Source organism: Triturus cristatus, chromosome 2_1 (genome assembly GCF_964204655.1).
Source record: "Triturus cristatus chromosome 2_1, aTriCri1.1, whole genome shotgun sequence".
NCBI classification, from domain to species: Eukaryota; Metazoa; Chordata; class Amphibia; order Caudata; family Salamandridae; genus Triturus; species Triturus cristatus.
Genome location: NC_140581.1, coordinates 694,762,717 through 694,786,109, shown reverse-complemented (window position 1 = coordinate 694,786,109; position 23,393 = coordinate 694,762,717). Strand labels below are relative to the sequence as shown.

The 23,393-nt window shown below is 44.0% G+C and overlaps 1 protein-coding gene across 2 annotated transcripts in view; it reads left to right on the top strand.

Annotated features, from left to right (window-relative positions):
- TICAM2 (TIR domain containing adaptor molecule 2) overlaps positions 1 to 15,913 on the top strand; it is a 114,678-nt gene extending 98,765 nt beyond the window's left edge. Inside the window, exons 3-5 of one of the 2 annotated variants that reach the window (XM_085632637.1) lie at positions 5,989 to 6,263; positions 8,009 to 8,043; positions 11,022 to 15,913. In XM_085632637.1, the coding sequence (XP_085488763.1) occupies positions 11,054 to 11,704 (651 nt within the window). In that variant the 5' untranslated portion in view covers positions 5,989 to 6,263; positions 8,009 to 8,043; positions 11,022 to 11,053 and the 3' untranslated portion in view covers positions 11,705 to 15,913. Of the gene's footprint in view, positions 1 to 109; positions 3,602 to 5,988; positions 6,264 to 8,008; positions 8,044 to 11,021 lie in introns of those variants that run through there. The other variant, XR_014970338.1, reaches the window with a different exon arrangement.
- Positions 15,914 to 23,393: the final 7,480 nt, after the last annotated feature.

Here is a 23,393-nt window from a genome sequence, read left to right as displayed (position 1 = left end):
TTACCTGCTTATTTGAAGTTGTACTGTTTGAAATAGCAAAACGGCAAGGTAATATGTTCAATACCACTGAAAGCTATCATCATAATAATCTCTACCTTTTTTCTTTTAGGTATCTACATTGTTTGCCTCAAAAGATTTGGATGTATAACATACACTTTTACTAATAAAAATGTTCTCAATTTCGCAATAGGCCCAACTGCCAGAGCATGTGGCCAGGAATCTGCTATTGAACAGACCTCCACTCCAGCCCAGGATCAAGCCTTCTGTGAGGACAATGCTTCTGGTAATCTGGATGACAGTGAGGATCCTAGACCATCGTATCAGCATGGGTACACGGCTCCAGTGAGTCTCACTGGGCCCACACCCCAGCAGTAACATTTCAGCTAACCGAAGCCTCCCCTTCCTGTGTTCCTACAACTATAACACCAATCGTGTGCCATCCGTTCTGGGTGATGGTGGCAGCTCAGCACCACCAGCATCAGCTCACCCAGGACCCAGTTGGATGGGGCATAATGAGCTAAGGACACAGGGTAGTGGGGTTAGGGTTCATGGAAGGGATTCTGTGGGGAAGCATAGTGAGATCACTGGGGTCAATCTCACCCAGACCACCATCAACCAAGTCTTGGGAGCCTGTCATCAGTCCCAAGACATGATGGGCCAGGTACTCACCGAGCTCCGGGAGATGATGCAGTTGTAGAGGGAGCTCAATAATCAGATGGGGGCTCACAACTCCAATATGGGGTCCCTGACTGGGGTGATGTAGGAAATTTACACCCATATGCGCAGGTCTTTCCAAGCACCATCTACCCCTTTATGTGGTCCTATAATATCTGGATCATCTACATCTGCCACAGGAATGGAGGTCCTGCCACCGGAAGAACCACCTGCAGCCACCCCAGACCATGCAACTGTGGATTCCTGCACTCACCCACAGGAGGGGAGGTCCACCTAGATTATCAGGAGGTGAAGATGACAAGACCTCTGCCACCACCAGCAAGAAACCCCTACCCTTATTTCCTTCAGTGTGTGACTACCATTCACTCTGTGGACTACTTCTGGACACATTTTTCTTGCTGATGCCAGTCGTAATTTTGGACATTGGACTTTAAACAATTGTGGCTCTTCAGCTATGGTTTCATTCAGCATGACTGACTTCTTCACTTTTTGGTTTGTTTTTTCATTTTCACCCTGTTTAATTTCTTCACATTTAGTTCAATAAATTCACAACTCATAGACTAGTGCTGTATATCTCAATTCTATCAATGTTTCCCTCCATCATAACTTTACAATGACGAAAATCAAATGATTGTGTAAACATAGATATTTTGCAAATATGTAATGTTTTTCTAAAGTTCTTAACCATAACTTCTAAAAATATATACCATTACATCATCTACTACTATGTTTATTCCATTTTACAAATAATTGTCAACATTTTCACTAGCATAACAATTATTACATGTCACTAATACTTAGTGCCAGTTTTCACATTTCCAGTTCCAGACCATGCCAACATGGAAGAAGGGGATATGTCTTAAAAAATCAGAATGAATAGGTAAATTACCATTGACTCATGTCATTAGCTTGAGCCAGATCTTCCAGCTCACATAGGGAATTCCTCATCAATAACACCAATAGACAAAAACATGGCAGTTCTACATTTAGTAGACACAGGATTATTCCAATTGACGGTCTAATATCTTGCAGAATTTTACAACCAGGTTTCAGTGGTGTACCACACAGTGTATGTCCTACAATGATGGGACACATCAACAGCAACATACACCTTACACACAATAGGAATTTTGCCAATGTGAAGGGAGATTAGCATAATTTGGCTCCACTACCACATGTGATTTGAGCTAATGATGGCACACATATTGCCTTAGTTCCAAGACACGACAGCGAAAACGTCCAATATAATCTTCAAACCTTCCATTCAATCACAGTGCAAGATGCCTTGGTGTGAGATTTGTACACCCAATATCTTTGTCTGTCTGTCCCAGGATCAACCCATGCTCCCTTTGTACTTCAAAACAGCATCATGTACCTGCAAATGACACAACTCTGAAATGTCCAAATGAAGATGGCATGGTGACGAAACCTAAAACAGATCAAAAGCAAACGATTACCAATCAAACATAACATAACAGACACATTACAAAGTCAACTTCTGGAGGACACAGTTTCACAAAACAATCAGAGATAAACAATGTAACTGAACACAGTAGTTAATGTATCAAAACTTTGATCACTAAACACCGCTGGCCTGAATTTCCCTTAGCTTGCCCTTCCTAACAAATTACCACCACATACTTCTCTCATCATCTCATCAATAGTTGGTGTAACGGCGAAAGTGATAATATGTAAAGATATACTTACATTCATAAGAACTTGCCAATGACATCTTGATGTAAGTCAACTCCTTCCTCTCCACCGCTATCATCTTCATTTGGCATTCCAGGATCCTCACCATGTGGCTCTTCATGGTCTCCATACTCTGCGATGTAAGGGATGTTCCGTCGCAGGCGATGCTGTGAAGCATGCAGCAGCCCACAGTGTTTGTGCACAACTTATTGGGTGAATAGAGGAGGGCTCCACCAGCCTGAAAGCCCGCTCTACCTGCTGCCGTGTTCTTCCATGTGCCTCATTGAAGCGGACTTCCACTGGCATTGTTGGATTCCTCAGCAGTGCCAACAACTATGGTCAGTTGGGATACGCTGAGTCTCCTAGATAGAAGACAAAAAAGTGGCTAAAAATATAACACAGTTTGAGATTATTCAACTAGAAATTCCCCAAACAATATTATGAAAGATTGTACCGACCAAAAAGCCAGGCCCTCTCAGGTCCAAGTTGTGAAATTTGCAGGGGTATGGAGCTGTTACGTAGGACAAATGAATCATGGGCAGAGCCGGGGAAAAGCTCACAGACGCTTTTGATGTACAAATCCGTTGAGCAGACAACGTTTATGTTGATTAAATGGAAGTGTTCCCAATTCTGATAGACCTGTTCTGTGGAGTGTGGTGGCACTAAGGCAATATCTGTGCGATCATTTGTTCCAACCACATGTGATAGGCGACACAAATCATAAAAGTCCCCTTTCACATTTGGCTAAATCCTGCTGCCATGGAAATTGGATGAAGCTGTTGATGAGTCTCATCACTAAAGATATAACTTCTTGTAGCAAACCACTGAAAGTTGGTTGTGACTTTCACCAGATACTGCCACAGTATATTGGAAGGATACTGTTGCCACAAAATGAAGTACTGCCCTGAGTTTGACAATTGGTGAAAGAGATGTGGGATTTCTGTTGTGAGGCTGAAGATCTGACTCCAGTTGCTGACATAAATCCATTATAGTTTGCCTATTCAATCTGAACATCTTGATGTTATCCCTTTTTTCCATGGTGGCAAGGTCTGGGAATGGGTGGTACACCTGAGGGTGTTGTCTCCTCACTCTCACAGGGTTAATTGGTCTGCATTAGTAAAACATTTGAACATTTTCCACAGCAACATATTTGATATTTAACACTAAAGTCATGTATTTGTACAAAATATATATGGTTTTACTACATATTTTAATAAAATATTTCCTTTTTGTCCTTTATGCTTCACTAATTACATTTATGGCCTAAAATAAATAAAGAAATGTGTAAATAATACATTTCAAATGTATTATTTACACATTCTTTTTTTTTTTTTAACAGAATCCTTCAAAAATGATGTGAAGTGCCATACATTTTAATCCCTTACAAAGGACAATGATGTTGGGGATTTCTAAGCACTTTACAGTGTGAAGAAACAACATTATTAGTGAAGGCCTAGATTCTAATTGGTGTGTATGTAGAGATATATCTGTCTATATGTTTGGAATACATGTGCTACATTGAAAACTCACATGATCTAAATTAGAAAACACAATTGTACATAAAAGAATGTGTCAAGGCCGTCGATTCTCCACAGAGGCAGAAGAAGCTTATTCCCAATTCCTTCCTCTCAGAACACACTGCGTTAAGCAGCTGTTCTAAGCAGGGGGAAAGGGGAGTGGACAGAGAAGAGAAAGACACTCGAGCTGGACCTGAATTCCCTTGTCTTCTGTTTTCCTGTCTTCTGGGATTCCTAATGCACATAAGGGGAAAAGAAGCATTCAAATACACATAACAGTTCTGCTCATTACTAAACTATTCACTTCTTACTCTATCCTACCAGGTATGGCTGGAGTATAGGCTCCTCTTCTGTATTGAGGTCTCTCAGTCCCAACTGGCCTGGAACTGCAGCTTCCTAACACATATAGAAGACACTACATTAATATCACAGCACAACTTTCTACCTTTCTTCTACTAACTGGGAAATGGACGTCTCCTACCTAAATGGTAGCTAGACCTATCTCATATGGTTCTCATCAAATGTTCAGGATACTAGTCTAATTGAATGAAAGTCTCTCATGAAGTCTCTCTTCCTGAAGTCTGGTTCAGTTCACCTTGACATAGTGAAGATAAATGGCTTCTGGAAGGTACGCGCAAAAAGGATCAAGGAAGGATAGAATGGAAGGAAAGGAAAGGGAAGTTCGCAAGGAAGGAATGGTACAGAGGCAACGCGCTGCTCCAAACTTGCAGTCTCCTTAGCGCTGTAGCAGGATATATTCTTGGCTTACTTGGCTGTGAAGAATCAGGGCACACCAACCTTGGACTCTCGAAATTCCTGGAAGGCTTCAACAACTGGCCTCTCACAATGCGGATTTAGCAATGTCCCAAATAAGAATTGGACACGAGTACTACGCACACTTGAATGGGAAATAATTCCCTCTGTGAAACTATATCTTTGAGTAAGCGCCGCTTCCGCTAAGTACTTAAAAGGAAGCGCGCTTCGAATTCGGACTTCTCTACCTCAGGTTCAAATTGAAGTGCGCAGTTGAGCGCGCTCGCGAGCCGCATCATTCCGAAAAGCCTTCAAGACTAGAACGTCACTTTCGGAGGCTCTGATACTTTGTGGGCAACGCGGCGGCCATCTTGAAATGGTCTTTTTCGCCGGGTTTACATTAAACCAATAATTCACAGTAGCGGGTTTGATTACTACTCTATGTCTCTTGGGATAACACTGCCCTATGGTAAGGGCATTCACCAGGTTCCTGACAGAATGTTTTGTATACACCAAATGAAAATGATGTTGATATGTGTATCTTCCCAAAATCACTCAGCCTAGATCAGGGCTCTCCAAAGAGTTGTATGGGAGCTACCAGTAACTCCCTGAATGCTTCAGAGTAGCACACAGCCTTGAGGTCATTTATTAGATGGGCACAAGGTCATTTTTTAATGTAAAAGTTAAGGGAAGGTTGTTTCATGTGACATCATGATCATTAGGTTGCAGATAATAAGGCCTGACAATGAACAGGACTCAGTCAGAATAATGTGTAGGCTGGGGCTGAGTCACAGGGACGAGCAACTGAAGCATTGAGGTACATCTGTCATAAACATATATCCTTGCCAGGTCAAATTTTGAGGTGTGTTTAAAAATATGCCACTGAATGATTTTAAATGGCCAATAGTTGAAAGGGAGAGTTAACCTAACTTCTTGAGATAACACTTCATAACACTTTACTCCCATTTCAAAATGTCTCCTGGTCAAACTGAAGGCCCCTTACTCACAGGGGCCACTATTCTCTGTGCCTTAAGTATTTATGTTTAGCCTTCAGTAGAACACAATCTTTTGCACCGATCAGAAGTAGGTCACATTACAGAATATGTAGGAGCTCCATGGGCTAGATGATGCCACAGGCCTGGATTGGTGAGTTTACACCATGACATGGGATGAGGGTAGTCAACAGGTCACTACAAAAGTTTGTATTAAGATATTGGTTTTGGTCATCATGTGAAAATACACATGTTGTATGCTAACTTATGAGTCATGCTAGTGATGTAGAACATTTTTCAATACAAACAGAAAATCACAAAACCATTGTTTTTTTCTTTCATTTCTTGTATCCATACAGGTCAACCGCCATCAGAAGTGTGACATATGGATGGCCATCGCCAGTAAGGTGCGGACCCTTGGGGTCTACAAGTGGTGCAGCGTCCATTGCTGCAAGAGGTGGGATGATCTATGATGCTGGACCAGAAAATCAACTGAAGTCCAGCTCAGTCTGTCCTCCCAATGTGGGAAACACGTGCACTGCACCCTGACCCCTGCCCCTAATGGCTCATATTTGTGCGGAGACCTATCCAGAGCTTGATGGGCAGTTGAGGGCCCAAAAGCAGCAACAAGAGGGTAAGTTCTTATCAGAGTTTTACATGGCAAATTGTTTGTTACAGGCAGGATTTTTCCCATCAACTTAAAGGGTGACCCCTGTCCAAAGCACAAGAAGAGTTCTTGAAGGTGTACATTTTGCACAATGTGTATGATGATGTGCTTTGTTTATAAATTTTTTGGAAAGGATCCTACCTGATTCCTGTTCACTACCAAAGGAACGTTCTAAGCAGACACATGGCTGCCTAAACTCCACATATACATCAGGTTCTTTGATGTCTGGAGGGACAGTTGTACCAGACATGCCAATAGTCTTTATATTGGCTGGTGTGATGCTCCTTCACTGTTGTGGATGATGTAATGGTAGCCTTATTACATGTGATATAGTACACTAGTTAGGCACTTATGATACAGTGTATATACCAAAAGTCACATTGGTAAGTTAGGATTCTACACAAACCATTGAGCATGTGATCCAAAATGACTAGTGACATTAGAATTGAGAGCTACATTTTGGAATCAAAACGTATCCAAATTGTGTTTAGCATAAGAAACGCTGTTTCATATATGGTAAAAGTGACAAATTGGCATGATGTCTTACTCTTTCACAAATGAGTTTGTAAGACAGTCTGTTTTTGGACAAATAATAGGCATACAATGTTTGATGAATCACAGACAGGAATGTGTACACATTGGTGCCAGAGTAAAACATACCCAAAAGCATTTCTCAATGTCCTTTGTCATGTACAGATGAAAAATCAATGATGGAAAAAAATGGGAACCTTTAAGGGATTTTGGAAGATGGAATGTTTCATCACATATATGTAGGAGTATACCATCAGGAAAACTCAGAATCAGACCAAAGGCATGACTCATTAGGTAAATGTTGAAATGCATCAAGGTGTAATGTTTCATATTGTGATTTACATTTGAATCTTTGAAGTAATTATCCTATATGAATCATTGTATGTAATGATTACTGTGATGTTCTACAAATGTTTGATTACAGTGAAAGCCAGCATGTTTAGTGAAACATTTTCACAAAGATACAACAAATTTCAAATAACTAGAAATATTTAGGAGTCGAATGTGAAAATGTTTTTGCTCTGTACTATAGTATATTAGAAATGTTTCAAGGGCTATGTATTAATTCATGCTGTAGGGGTCATTTGTCAATCCACCCAAATATTTGTTTCTGACTGTCTTCAATAGCATAGGTATCTACATAGTATGTGATACATTGCTAAGGTACTTCACTACAGAATTAATTTATAATTTTTGGCATTTGACATATACTTTAGTGACTTGAAGTAAGTGTTACCATTGCGAAATGCCCAAACAAAGGTAACCTGTTTTAAGTTTATGTTAATATTGGTACAACATTGCAGTATTTGTTGACACACATTTATTCCTATTTTACGTATTGAGAATGAAAAGAAAACAGAATTTAGGGCCTTGTGAGCATGCTGTACAAAGGTATTTTTGGTTAATATCCTTTTTGGTGACATCAGTTCACTTTTCTAAACTACAAAGGGTAGCCAAAGTCAGGGGTATGATATAGGAGCATTCATTGGGAATGGCATTACTGTGACTAAATGTTTACTGAAAATGTTGCATACAAGCATAAGCTTATGCTAATGTAGAACTAAAGTTTAAGAGCCGTGAAGCAGGTTAAATCTGAAAACTTGGAAACTGTTTTGTGATCAAAGGTGCCGATCAGTTCTGTTTACACAGATTCAATAAAACTATTGTAAATGTCATTTCAGAATCATCTGGAGAAGACAAAGGAGAAGTTGCCAACGTAGGTGGGGAAGCAGTTGATCACTGTGGTTTGGGTGTGGACATCACTGGTACGGAGGGTGAGGGGAGTGCAATGGAGGCGGCCAGCTGCTCTACATCTTCTTTGGAGGCCTCCTCCAGCGAACACTCCCTAGTGGTGGCAGACCCTACAGGAAGTCTATCAACAGCATCCTTGTCCGACACCCAAAGTACCATCTCCACCCTCTCTCTTGCTCCCCCACCAGTTGGCCAAACCCATCCCCCAAAATGGTTGGTTATCTCCTTTGCTGCAGACACCTTATCCCCTGCCTCCCCGGCTGCACCAAGTTAGGAAGCTATTGAACTCCTCCAGAATATATCTGTAGGCCAGACTGTACTACTGAATGCCATTTAGGGGCTTGGCTGCCAATTTCAACAAATGGTATCCTACCTGGAAGGCATTCATAGTGCTATGTCTGGCTCTACAGTGATCTTTTTAAGGTCTAGCCTCCTTACTGACACTGCCTCCCAACCATCCCAACCTTGTGCCCTACCTCCTGCCCATCCCCATCGAAATTCCCTATTCCCAGACCTGCCTCAAGAACTCTCACACCTTTGCACGCACCCACTCACACAGACACAAGCAACACACCAACACAGAAACATAAAAAACACAGGTGCACGTCCAAACATACAGACACCACCAGCACAACCACAGACACAGCAGCCACCACCATACACATGCACCACCACCAGCACACCCATAGCCACCGCAGCCACCACCACACCCACATGCACCACACTACAACCACACACACCACCTCCACAGACACTGCAGCCACCACCACTCCCACATGCACCACCTCCACAGACACGGCAGCCACCATCACACCCACATGCACCACAACCACACCCAGCACATCCACAGGCACCGCAGCCACCATCATACCCAGATGCACCACAACCACACACCGGCACCTCCACAGCACACCCATCCACAAACACACACACACACACATTAGAATTCACTCCGACAAAACTCAAACGTCCACACTCATCCAAACAACAGACACCAATGACGTAAGGCATACCCAAATGAGCACAACATACACCAGACCCACAGGCACCTGCACCCTCACCAGACACATATACATCAGACACTGACACTCCCTCTACCTTCCAAACCCTACCCCCTGCTGAACACCCTACCCATTTTCCTGTTGAAGATATCCTTTTTGCCCTTGCTGTAACCCCTACCAAGCCCCAAATCACCTTTAGCAAGTGCCAATCTACCCGTTCCACACCCCAGCCCACCCCTTACACACATCCCAACCCACATTTACCAAATGCCAATCTATCCCTTCCAAACACCAACTCACCCTTTCCACATCCCAACTCAACCCACCCCCAGCAAATGTAAATCCACCCCTTCCACATCTCAACCTACCACTACCAAACACAAAACGCAAGAGCACCCCTCCCATACCCAAGGGCACCCCTCACAAACCCAACCCCCCTCCCTTGTAAGATCTTAGAGGTGCCTTCTCTGCCCACTAGATGCCCCTCCCTGGCATTTCTTACTTTTTTATGCTGTTTTCACTTAAGCCTTTAAAAATGTATATCTTCCGTTCTCCTTATTGGATTTTTGTTGTTTTGGTGTCAGTTTGTTTATTACATTTTTCTAATTTAGTTTGGGTTTTTTGTTCATTAGTGTTATGATTTGATTACTGTTTTGGTACTGCATAAATACTTTTCACATTGCCCTAAGTTAAACCTGTCTGTTCTCTGCAGTAGCTACCAAGGGGTTGATCTCAGGTTGACTTAGTGACTTTGAGGCGTCATCCTGACACAAGTTGTTATTATTTCTTGAGGTAGGCACACCCCAAATAATAATTCACTTTCTTCCAATTGTGAACTGTAAGCAAATCAGTTTTGAAACCATCAAAAACCACAGTTTATCCTGTGCTTGCAGGTTTCGTCCCAGCTGGAATGTAACAAACTCAATCCAAGACTTGTTTAAGCTTTATGGGTCCTTAGTGTGGTGCAGCTTCACTCCCTACACACAGTGAGCTGTAGACATATATCTAGGAGTGTTGATACACTGGGTGCAACAGTTGGGCAGAAGAGACTGAGCGCATGTAGCCGGCTGCAGCTTGAATTTCATGCTGTTGAGTTCTTCAGATTGCTTACAACGTGCTGTAGAGAAATGCGGTAAAGTACGGTTAAGAGATGCTCAGATAGACAGAGTGCTGGGTCAAAGGAAGAAATACCACCAGCTAAAAACAGACAAAACTGCGTGAATCCTTGTGATATATCCTCCAAATTATGTATATGAAAAAATAATACTAAGTAGGTAAACAATGGAGAAATTAGGGGAGCAAAGCCACCAATTTAAAAATAAAGGAATACACAGGCAAAACATAATTTATTAAAGTAGCCAAATTACAAAGCTAGGTAAACCTAAAGAAGTACACACAAGGCTGCTGACAAAACTGTTGCAGATGTAATATGCTGAGAAGATCAATTCAAAGAAGCCAAATCAAAAAAGTGTCATTCACCTGTGATAATATTGTGTTGGGCTATTGAAACGGGAGTCTCAGTCAGTCTGTCCCACTGACTGAACCGGAAATAGCATTGGACATTCTTTCAATATCTCAAATTGCCCTAGTGCTCAGAGAATGTTACACAAATATGACTGGCTTCAGAACTAAATGACTATTCAGAACATTTGTAATCACAATTGTCCTCTTTCCACCTCATTCTCCAATTTATCCTTTTCTGTATCATGTACCGTTTCCCTTTATCCTCTTTAAGATCCAGTATGGCTACAATGTTTTTTTCTCCATGTGAATGATAATGATAATCTTCTTTTGCAGTCAAATTAATGTCTTGCAATGTGTTGCAATTTTAGCATGTTGGTATAAGGTTGATATTCTACTCCAGACTCTTTCTTAAAATGTTGATAATTCATTCTTAGAAATGTATGTTTTTTGATTCATTGAACTGTGTTTTTTTATTTAGGTTGACACCAGGATGAAGTAAATTAAATAGTGATGGGAGTTTGTAATTCCAAAGAAAATCACCTGCCTCCTAACAAGAGTGAAGAGATGGAAGAAAAGAACACAACTGCAAATGAAATGAAAGGAACAAGTGGGTCTGACGTAATTTCTGAGAAGTTGGAGGAAGTTCCTGAAGCTGCTATGAACACCACCAATGAGATATTGTGGTGCGATAATGATAGCAATATGTTTTACAAGTTTGTAATTTTGCACAGCGAAAGGGATATTGAAGAAGCCATCAGAATTCAGGCCATGCTACAAAACCAATTTCACATTGCACCAGGGATAATTTTTGCTGAAATGCCATGCGGCCGTCATACGTTACAAAATTTGGAGGATGCTGTGAATGGATCAGCTTGGACCATAATCCTGTTAACAGAGAACTTTCTGAAAGAGACTTGGTGTGAGTACCAGACCTATACATGTCTAATTAACTCCATTAACAAACAGCACAAGTACAATTCTGTCATACCCTTAAGGCCTGCAAGCAATGGGCTTTCTAGGGCAAGGACTCCACTTGTCCTGCAAGCAATTAATGCTCTGGAAGAGGGGGCCCCAGCATTTGCCCAGCAAGTGGAAACTATCTTCCAGGAAACATTGTACGAAAACCAGAAAGAGTTATGGAAGAAAGAAAGGTGGAATTGAAATGAGCTCCACTAGGAACTGAAAGAAGTTGTAACATCTTGCGTCTTTCTTCTCATAATGGCCCACTGAACTGAATTTCTGGGTACTCATTGGCTATGCCATGGGCCTGATAAACAGAGATACATTTCTTTTGTTGCCAGATGTGTCCTGTGCAAGTGTCACCTTACTGCAAATTGTACACGTTTTAGTGTTTCACAAATATTTCAATGTGCATCATGTGCAAGATATACAACCCAGTGTAGAAATTTGTGATGATAGTGATAGCTCTTTATATACCAACATAATGCCACAGTTCTGACATTTCTTTACACTGTAGACAATCAATGTTACTAATACCTAGTTTAGCAGTATTGTCTAGTTATGTAGATCCAAAGACAAACAGCATAGTGACTCCCAGATGTACTGCTATTCTATTTGCTAAAAGTATTTGCAAATTGCACACCAAAGTTTGCAAATGAAATCATATTTTGCAAACTTATCTATGTACTAATACAATTCAATATCGGATTGCAATTAGGATTAAACGCCCCTTTCATGCCCCTTCCAAATTGCAATTAATCATGGGTTGAAGAATCCATTTTACAGGTTTGAAAAACTTTTTTCCAACTTGTAAAATTAGTTTTGCACATTAGAAATGGGACTTTTGCAGTTGCAAAACTTGGAATTTTGTGAATCACAGGGTTTGCGACCACAAAAGAGTTTAGTACATCTGGTCCTCTATCCCCTAAGTGTGTCAAGAGCATAATAGGAAACCCCTAGAGCTAAGGGTGCAAATACAGTAGTAAGATCATAGCTGTAAAAGGAGGACAAACCGTTACCAAAGCAGTGTCCACTTGTAAGCACCTAATGCATTCTGTCAATCCGGGATATGGACGCATCATTGAAAGCAGAAAATAGCCCATGTTATGAATGATGGAGTTTCGGTTGCATCTAAAAGCACAGGATTCACGATTGTCGGGTTTAGACTGTCTCATTCAAGTCAGGGTTCAGGACTCAAACTAAATCTTCACTCCAGTGAAGACTATAAACAAAATGTGTAGGTAAGGAGAGAAAAAAGACAGCATAATTCTTGGTACTGGTTCCCACTATACATTATTACACTTTATACTAACTGGTAGAATTAACTTTCCTAACTGAATTTAGCAAATTGAGGTCTTCCTGTTTAGCTCTCCTTGTATGGGTTAGTAGCCCTTCCTTAACTCTGATATTTGTCCTTTAGATTCGCACAAAGAATCCCATTGAATGCTGTAGAGAAGACACATAGCTATGTAGTCATGCTTTACTGAGCAGAGAAAATTCATGTCCCTCAGCTATGTAAGGAGTGTTACATGTGTGAGGAACACTGATGTTCCACAGCCATATTAATGGGAACATATATGACTTGCTAAAGTGAGCAGCAGTTGGTGTTGTACGCAAAAGAACAGTATTCAGGATTATCGGGTTCGGGCTGTCTCATCACATTCAGTGTTCAGGACACAAACGAATGGCCTAATAACGAGTACGGCAGTCCCATACCCGTGGATGGCGGTCCGACCGCCGCCATCGTTTCAGGCCTCCCGCCCGATTACGATGGTGGTGGTGGGACCACCACATGAACGCTCCCACTGCCAGGATCCCGCCACATTGGGGAAAGCAGTCGGGAATTGCGGCAGTGCCAATGCCGGCACCGACCTGCCTTGCCACCAAGCAGTACATGGCAGAGACCCTGCCATGATATGCTTGGCGGAAATGCTTGTGAAGGAGCCCTCAACAGGGCCCCTGGCAGATCTGCCCATGGAGGTGCAAGTTGATGGCACATGATGTGACGCCCAAAGTGTACTGTTGTGGGAGCACTGTGTGGCATGCGCAATATGGTGCATGCCACACTGTCCACCCAACGTGCACAAGGCGATGTACTGCGGCGGCATGTCTTGCAGGCTCTGTCTACGGGCCACAACATGCTGCCACAGTAACACAACCGCACTCCCAGCCCTGGATTACTGTTGTAATCTAGTGGGCGGGAATGCCAACGGCTTGGCAGTCTTCCTCAGTCTAAGTCATAACCAGGCCCAGAATCTTTACTCCAATGGAGACTAGAAACGTGAATTAAGAGAGGAAATTGTGTGAACCTCCGCATCCCGCACGGATATCCTGCCTGAGATCCTCAACCTGTGCTACGTGGTCGTGTTTCTGAAGGAGGGGGGCTCCCGACTGTCTGACTCCGAAGTTTCTAGCTGCGGTATCACCGGAGAAAACTGCATCTGAACTTTGCGGCCGGCGCGGCCCTGGCGCCGGGACATCGAATGGACGCCGTGGCCGGGTGGCAGTGCGACAACAGCGGCCAGTGGTGACTGGGTGGAGTCGGTCACCGGAGCGGTGCCAAACTCGGCCTACATTTCGGCATGGTCACTTCTACTGCCCAGCGTAGCGGACCGAGTGCATGACCGGGGTGCAAATTTTAGATCCTCCGGTGGCTGCCCCTGCCTTGCTGGTGAGCTGCCCGGCCGCCGTCCGTATCCTGCCCCGATCGCGGCGGGGGTCCGTGGTGGGGACGACTGTTGCCCGTGACCAAGGATAGTTTTTTGCTTGCCCCCGGAACCCGGTCACCCGCGACGTGGACACCGCGACGCTTGTCTCGGCCCCGGTGAGGGTCGGGCATACTTGGCGGCCATCTTTGGGCGATGAAGCCTACCATCCTGTCCGCTGGGCCGCGGCGGGCCTGTGAGCGTACGACTTCTGGGAGTATGGCGTCAAGAGCGCAGAGAGCTGAGCTGGGGTACGGCGACCTCCTCGAGGCTCTTGGTACTCTTCACTCCTCCTTGGTTCATGGTTTCGTGATCTTAGGGAGTAGGCTCGATGGTGTGGCGTCGGAGTTGGGGCAGTGGCGGCCCGTCTGTCCACACGAACACAAAGACTACCCACACTGCGCGCAGGAGGATGCTGTGGCGGCCACCCCTGAGGTTAGTGCACGACTGGACGCCCCGGCCAGTATGCTACAGTGTGTTCGACCTTCTGAGGGCCTGATCTCTCCCGGAGGCGATGGACCTGTGTGTGCTGTGGTGGCCTCGTCCCGTACATGCCCTCCTACGACCCAGGGACAACTCCAGCAACTAATGTCTGCTTTGGCTGCTTCTGCCTCCCTGAACCTTGCATGCAGTGCAGATCCTAGGGCAGCCCTGGGAAGCCTGTTTCTTCACGCGGCGGACTGTGTTCCTCAGAGACTTCCACCCCACCTGTGTGTGTCGCTTCTCTGTCGTTGTCGGACATTTCTCTGCCTAGGAACATTGGGTATGGTGCTGGGTCGAGGGGTTGGCATGGGCAGAATTCCGAAGAGTGGTCAGGGATGAGGCTGGCCCCTCTGGGGTGGTCGCCTAGTGGACGGGCGGGCTTAGGGGTGGCGTGCTCTCCTGACATGGCTACTGGCACAATAGGTGCATAATGCTCCCCATCGTGGTTTGAGAAGATTGTCTTTGTGCTGTTCCTTGTTCACTTTAGGGGAACCTTACCGTGCGGGAGGGAGAACGCTGGGGGTCTGTTATGAAGGCCCTCCTCCAAGTTTATAAATACTTTCTCTACCCCCCCGCCTGGTGGGGGTCTTTTCCTACTTCTTTTTCCCTACTCTCCTATATTTCGGGTCTGGTTCCAGGGCGACAGGCACACTGCTGGGGGGGGGGGCCGTACTCATTTGCAGAGGTGCAGGGTGGGGGGTTGGGGGAGGGGATTCTGTATTCTTTCATCTCTTTTTCCATGGCCTCCTTTTTCTTCTCTGATTCTTTTTGTTTTTTCTTTTTCTGGGATCAGCGTGATACACTCCCTGTTGTTATGCCTCGTTGCCGTTCCATGTGTTCACAACTTCCGAGGTGTTCTTGGGGAGTTTTGGCGGGGGACTGCGGGCGCAACTGTATATTATGTTCTTCCCCATCCCGATGTTCTTGTGTTTGCGCCATCGACCTAACAGATTGCTGTAAATCGCTAACGTTCATTACTCTGCAGCTCCGTGATTGTTGTTTTAAAATTGCTTGTCACCTGATCCTACTGCCTTGTCTCATTATAAAATGAAAACCTTTTTCTCCTGGTGCCCTACTTACGCTGTTCACAGTATTAGTAGTACGTTTTTGCTCCCCGAAGTGCTGCCTGTGTTTGTACTTGTCGTTATTGCCCTGATTGCTTAGCGGCCGGCCCTGGGGGGTTGTAGGCCCATACTTGTTCTTATTGAACTGTTAAATAAAGGTTTTCAAAAAAAAAAAAAAAAAAAAAAAAAGAGAGGAAATTGTGTATTATTTTCGGAAATGGTTCCCTCTAACCACTATATACACTTAAACTACTTATATTAACTGGATAAATACAACTTCCTGACTGAATTTTGAAAACTAAAAATGTCTTTTTTGAGCCATCCTTATATAAGTCATCATCCCTTCATTAAGAATGATGTTTGTCCTTTGGAACCTGCTCCAATATCCCCATAGAGTGCTACAGAAAAAAAGAATTTCTATGTAGTCAGGCCATTCTTATGTATGTAAAGTGCAAGGTGGCACCATGCTTTCTGGGAGGACTTGCCCTTACATCGCACAAATATGAAGGAAACAAGAGCTGTCTTCACTGTATCCAGTCCATGGCAGGCGGGCCCCATTAGGTAAAAAGAGATTCTCAGGTAGTTTTGTCGTAATCTATAACACCACCAGAGTCTGAACCCATGAAACAACATCTCTGAGAAACCAGTACAAAATACCAATTTTTATTTTCTCTGCAGAGGCAGAAGAAGCCTTTAGAGACCAAGGAAATGTATCTAGGTGTGTCTCTGATAGTGTGGGTGTTTCACAATAAGACATGGGTATTACAGAGTTTGCAGCTGTCACTCACAACCACTGAGATATGCAGGAGGCAGCTGTGCATGACTTGCACCCCTGGACAAGAAGTGACATACCTGCAATTAGTGAGTGAAATATTGAATCAAATGTGAAATATCACATAACTAATAACTAGAATTGACAGATGGCACATTTGATTGATATCTTCCCACCATGCTATTACCATGCTATTACCTTATATTGAACCCAGGGCTGTTGTATATTTGTGTCAAATGTTTTGAGCACAAAATCTTAAGTTGTCAGTAGTGGTTTTAGTAGGAGAGAAGCAGATAGTGTTTACTACCAGAATTATGCCTGTTCTTGAAGTTGACACAACTATGAGAGTTATTCTGTTCCAGTACTAGAATAGTATCAGGTGAATTACATCAGGACTAAGTTAAACTGGCAAGGCCCTGTGAGAGTCACAGAATGAGAATAAAATGATGTGCTCCATTACAGCACTGGTTTGCATTAGTAATGAAGAGTACTGGTCATAGTACAAGAGTAAGAAAGAGGTAGTTTGGTTCTTCTGTACAGAATTTGGCCACATTGACAACATTCCTCTGAGAGATAAATGCCTGGCTCTATCTCGCAAACTGTTTTTTGTCAGGGTTATTTAAATTTGTCAGCATAAGCGGCCAAATTCTACAACAGATTTGTGTAGGAAGTATTTGCAGCATTTACATTTGCTGGCTATAACTTTTGAACTGATTGACAAGTGTACCATATTGTCCCTTATAAAGTGTTTTTAACTGTTTCCAATTTTATTTCTATAAATCTTTTTTGACAATGTAAAACATTGTAGTCACCATTTACCACCAAAAGAAATTCGAAGTACACTAGGACAAAGCTAATCTTGGAATGCAAATCCTACTGGAAAAAGTCTGTTAAGTTCTGCATACCAATATTTTAAAAAATTGCAAGAAAATTAAAATCTGTTCGGAAAATCTCAAAATCAGTAAAGATGCGGTTTAAAAAAGTAAATATGATGTATAGTTTATGCCTACTGAGAATATGATGTATGTCATCAAATGTATTTTGAACAACATTGAAAGCTTACTTCCTCAGTGAAAGCACCTGCAGTGATTCAAGAGTTTTTGTTACTTTAGCTCGAGTGTGCTTCCTTGTGGTATTGTGTTAGAATCCTCGGGAAGGATGCTGCGGTGTGTGAAATGTGTGGATATCAGAATGAGTGTGAGGTAGGAGAATTCCAACAAAGGGTGGTTGTGGGATGGTTAAGGAGGCATTGAGGACTTGGTGCTGCTTGTATTATGATACCTATATTAAAGACTTAAGCCAAATTGATTACCGGCTGGACCCTCTTTTCCCTCAATGGCGATGAGGATGGGTTGAAGCAGCACCAGCGGTTCCAGGGAGATTTTCCGGAGTGAAATTTGTCATCTGGAGTGATTGCTTGTTTCACACAGCTAATGCCCGGCTGTTCCGTCTGCCGGTGTTTTTTTGGAAGTGGCGTTGTGCTCAATCTCTTAGTCAATCTACTATCTTTGTGGAGCCACGATCCGGGTGAAGAGATAGTCCGCGTTGCATTTGGCTGTGTTGTGTGACATCAGCATTGTCCAGTCGATGGCCATATTGGGCATATCTAATTTGGGCTTTGACGTTCGCAGGATGTATGATGTTTGTGGCCATTACGTGCGGCCATTTTGGAAGAAGTTGGGCTGGTGCAATGTTATTGCGCTCTACGACGCTACGTGTCGACCATTTTGGACCAGTCAAAATTGCAGAAGCATCACGATGAATATCGGCACTTTTTCTGTGTCGTTGGTGATTGACACACCTGGTGAGCTGTACGTGGCAGCATGCAGTCGCAGTCTCAGCGTGGCTGGCACAGTGAGAGGTGCATTCATTCTCAAGTTGGATATTGTTACTGAGTCGACTACTGTGCTTGTGTCTTCACGGTGATGAGCATACCTTGAGCAGCAGGCAGTTCCAGTCACAGTCACAGTGTGGCTGGCACGGTGAGGGGTGCATTTTATCTCATGGATATAGTTACTGAGTCGGATGTTGTGCTCGTGCCTTCACGGTGATGAGCATACCCTGAGCAGCAATTTTTCTACATTCTACTTGTGAGTTTACCAAGTGTTTTCTGGTGATGAGTGCACCTTTATTGGCCTCTACATTGTGCCTGTGTCGTCATAGTGATGGGCATACCTTAAGCAGCAGCTTTTCCTAGGCAGTACCTGAGTGACTTACTATTTTTGTATTTGGGCTCATTCCAATTTTGGTTCTGTTGTGTTCCTTCTGGCATAATTCTTGTCCTTGGTCAGCGCCAGGTTTGAGTGTTACTTCAATTTTCCAAGTCAACTGTTAAGACCATGTCAACTATTCAACCACCACCATTATTTTAGCAGAACTGGGTGAACCTCCCATTTCTTAGGACTTATGGATCTATTTGAAGTATATGTGGATATACTAGAAGAGGGTGAATGCTCTGAGGAAAGCAAATTGTCGCTACTCAAGCATAGGTTAGGTGCAGTTGGGTTAAGAGAATTTAAAAATCTGCCAGCAATTTGAAAATGTGGGGGAGGTAGGAGTTTATCACTATGCTGGGGCTTACTGGAGGTAACAGGTAGGCTAGTTGGCCCCTTAGGTCCCCAACAGTGAAGGGGACTCCAATCCCCATCCAAGAGCACGCCAGGGAGCACATTTACAGAGTGGTGGGCAAAGGGAGCGTGGCCTGCTATGAGAACTTAGCTATCCTGCTGTGTGTGATTTACTGAAGGTAAAAGAGGGGGAATTGGCCCCCAAGGATATCGTTGGGGGCCAACTACCCCTCCTGTTACCTCCAGTAAGTCCCACACAGTGGGATTGCTAAGAGGTCTTCAGTAGAGTGGGATTATGTGTTATGGGGAGTAATTATGTGGTATGGTAGTCTGTGTTGTGGAGTGGTAACCTCAGGTTTAGTCATCCTTGTTTCCATAGAAGCTAAATGTAGTACATGTGCTGGGTTTTTCTCCTCGTTGTGCATTCTCTGGGCTTGTGGAATGTTCCTGTTACTATGTTCTAGGTTGCTTCATGGTTCTGTGTTCTCTCCTTTGGCAGTTGCGTTTGGCTTCTGCTGTGGAGAGTCCGCTCTTGTGTTTCCCGTGTAACTAAATAAAGCAACCTGTCAAGAAAGCTGTTCTGGACTTCGTTTTATCTACAACAATTTTGGCGACGAGGATGGGATTCGAACCCACGCGTGCCTTCATGGTTCTGTGTTCTCTCCTTTGGCAGTTGCGTTTGGCTTCTGCTGTGGAGAGTCCGCTCTTGTGTTTCCCGTGTAACTAAATAAAGCAACCTGTCAAGAAAGCTGTTCTGGACTTCGTTTTATCTACAACACTAAACTATAAACTCAATGAGACAAAAAAAGAAGGAACCACTGAGGAGCACTTCTGGACCTAATCCGAGCTATGAGCAGGGCTACTGAAATTATGCGACTGTTCGGCTGCACTGATTTTCGCATATTTGACATTTTCTGCCTTAGCCACATAATCCATCATCTGCTGCATAATCTGCAGATTTAAAAAAACCAAACTTGTTTCTGGCTCAAATGGCTCAAGCATTACCAAAATCCAGCAACAAGTGTTACAGCGTGGTGGAAGGCCCTCTGCAAACCTGGAATGGTCACCTGTTACTTCTTGCTAAATGTTGGTGTCAAATTGGTACGAACGGTGTGTAAACCACCTATGCTTCTTTCTGTGCCTTTCTCACCTCTTTCTGCATTTCTCTTACCTCTTTCTGCACCCTATTCCCTCTTTATGTACCTCTCTTGCCTCTTTCTGCACCTCTCTTGCCTCTTTCTGCACTTGTCTTACCTCTTTCTTCACATCACTTCTTTCCACACTTCCCTTGCTTCTTTGTGCACCTCTCTTGCTTCTTTCTTCTGCACCTCTCTTGCTTTTTTCTGCACCTATCTTGCTTCTTTCTTCTGCACCTCTCTTGCCTCTTTCTGCACTTCTCTTACCTCTTTCTGTACCCTATTCCCTCTTTCTGTACCTCTCTTGCCTCTTTCTGTACCTCCCTTGCCTCTTTCTGCACATCACTTCTTTCTGCACTTCCCTTGCTTTTTTCTGCACCTCTGTTGCTTCTTTCTGCAGCCCTTTGCCTCTTTCTGAACTTCACTTGCTTCTTTCTGCACCTCTCCTGCTTCATTCTGCACCCCTCTTCCCTCTTCCTGCACCTTGGTTGCCTGTTTCTGCACCTCTCTTGCCTCTTTCTGCACTTCTCTGTTAATTTCTGCACTTCTCTTGCCTCTTTCTGCATTTCTGTTGGTTCTTTCAGCACTTCTCTTGCCTCTTTCTGCACCCCTCTTGCCTCTTTCTGCACCTCTGTTGCTTCTTTCTGCACTTTTCTTGCTTCTTTGAGAACCCCTATTTCTTCTTTCTACACCCCTCTTACCTCTTTCTGTACCCCTCATTCTGCAGCTCTCTTGCCTCTTTCAGCATCTCTCTGTCCTCTTTCTGCAGTTCTCTTGCCTCTTTCTGCACCCCTCTTGCCTCTTTCTACACTTCCATTGGTTCTTTCTGCACTTCTCTTGCTTTTTTCCGCATCTCTCTTGTTTCTTTCTGCACCCCTCTTTCCTCTTTCTGCACCTCTCAAGCCTGTTTCTGCAACTCTCTTGCCTCTTTCTGAAGTTCTCTTGCCTCCTGCACCTCTGTTGGTTCTTTCAGCACTTTTCTTGGCTACTTCTGCACCTCACCTGCCTCTGTCTACACCTCACATGCCTCTTTCTGCAATTATCTTGCTTTTTTCTGCACCTTTTGTTTCTTTCTGCAACTCTCTTGGCTCTTTCATTACTTCTCTTGCTTCTTTCTACACCTCTGTTGCTTCTTGCAGCACTTCTCTTGCCTCTTTCTACATTTCTCGTGCCTGTTTCTGCACCTCTCTTGCCTCTTTCTGTACCTCTCTTGCCTCTTTCTGCACCTCACATGCTTCTTTCTTCACCCCTGCCTCTTTCTGCACCCTCTTGCCTCGTTTGTACCCCTCTTGCCTGTTCTTGCACCGTTTCTCTCTTTCTGCACCTCTCCTGCCTGTTTCTACACCTCTCTTGCCTCTTTCTGTACTTCTCTTGCCTCTTTCTGTACCTCTCTTGCTTCTTTCTCCACCCCTCTTGCCTCTTTCTGCACTTTTCTTCCCTTTTACCTCTTTCTGTACCCCTCATTCTGCAGCTCTCTTGCCTCTTTCAGCATCTCTCTGTCCTCTTTCTGCAGTTCTCTTGCCTCTTTCTGCACCCCTCTTGCCTCTTTCTACACTTCCATTGGTTCTTTCTGCACTTCTCTTGCTTGTTTCCGCCTCTCTCTTGTTTCTTTATGCACCCCTCTTTCCTCTCTCTTACCTCTCAAGCCTGTTTCTGCAACTCTCTTGCCTCTTTCTGAAGTTCTCTTGCCTCCTTCTGCACCTCTGTTGGTTCTTTCAGCACTTTTCTTGGCTACTTCTGCACCTCACCTGCCTCTGTCTACACCTCATGTGCCTCTTTCTGCAATTATCTTGCTTTTTTCTGCACCTTTTGTTTCTTTCTGCAACTCTCTTGTCTCTTTCATTACTTCTCTTGCTTCTTTCTAGACCTCTGTTGCTTCTTGCAGCACTTCTCTTGCCTTTTTCTACATTTCTTGTGCCTGTTTCTGCACCTCTCTTGCCTCTTTCTGTACCTCTCTTGCCTCTTTCTGCACCTCACATGCTTCTTTCTTCACCCCTGCCTCTTTCTGCACCCTCTTGCCTGTTCTTGCACCGTTTCTCTCTTTCTGCACCTCTCCCGCCTGTTTCTACACCTCTCTTGCCTCTTTCTGTACTTCTCTTGCCTCTTTCTGTACCTCTCTTGCTTCTTTCTGCACCCCTCTTGCCTCTTTCTGCACTTTTCTTACCTCTTTCTGTACCCCTCCTTCTGCAGCTCTCTTGCCTCTTTCAGCATCTCTCTGTCCTCTTTCTGCAGTTCTCTTACCTCTTTCTGAACCCCTCTTGCCTCTTTCTACACTTCCATTGGTTCTTTCTGCACTTCTCTTGCTTTTTTCCGCATCTCTCTTGTTTCTTTCTGTACCCCTCTTTCCTCTTTCTTACCTCTCAAGCCTGTTTCTGCAACTCTCTTGCACTCACTCTTTCTAAAGTTCTCTTGCCTCCTTCTGCACCTCTGTTGGTTCTTTCAGCACTTTTCTTGGCCACTTCTGCACCTCACCTGCCTCTTTCTGCAATTATCTTGCTTTTTTCTGCACCTCTTGTTTCTTTCTGCAACTCTCTTGCTTCTTGCAGCACTTCTCTTGCCTCTTTCTACACTTCTCATGCCTGTTTCTGTACCTCTCTTGCCTCTTTCTGTACCTCTCTTGCCTCTTTCTGCACCTCACTTGCTTCTATCTTCACCCCTTGCCTCTTTCTGCACCCTCTTGCCTCTTTTGTACCCCTCTTGCCTGTTCTTGCATATTTTCTCTCTTTCTGCACCTCTCCTGCCTGTTTGTGCACTTCTCTTGCCTCATTCTGTACTTCTCTTGCCTCCTTCTGTACCTCTGTTGCTGCTTTCTGCACTTCTGTTGCTTCTTTCTGTACCTCTCTTGCTTCTTTCTGCACCACTCTTGCCTCTTTCTGCACCCTTCTTGCCTCTGTCTGCACCACTGTTCCCTCTTTCTGCACCTCTTGTGCCTGTTTCTGCAACTCTGTTGCCTCTTTCTGCAGTTCTCTTGGCTCTTTCTGCACCTCTGTTGCTTCTTTCTGCATGCTTTCTGCACCTCTCTTGCTTCTTTCTTCACTTCTCTTGCCTCTGTCTGCACCTCTTGCCTCTTTCTGCAGTTATCTTGGCTCTTTCTGCACCTATGTTGCTTCTTTCTGCATGCTTTTTGCATCTCTCTTGCTTCTTTCTGCACTTCTCTTGCCTC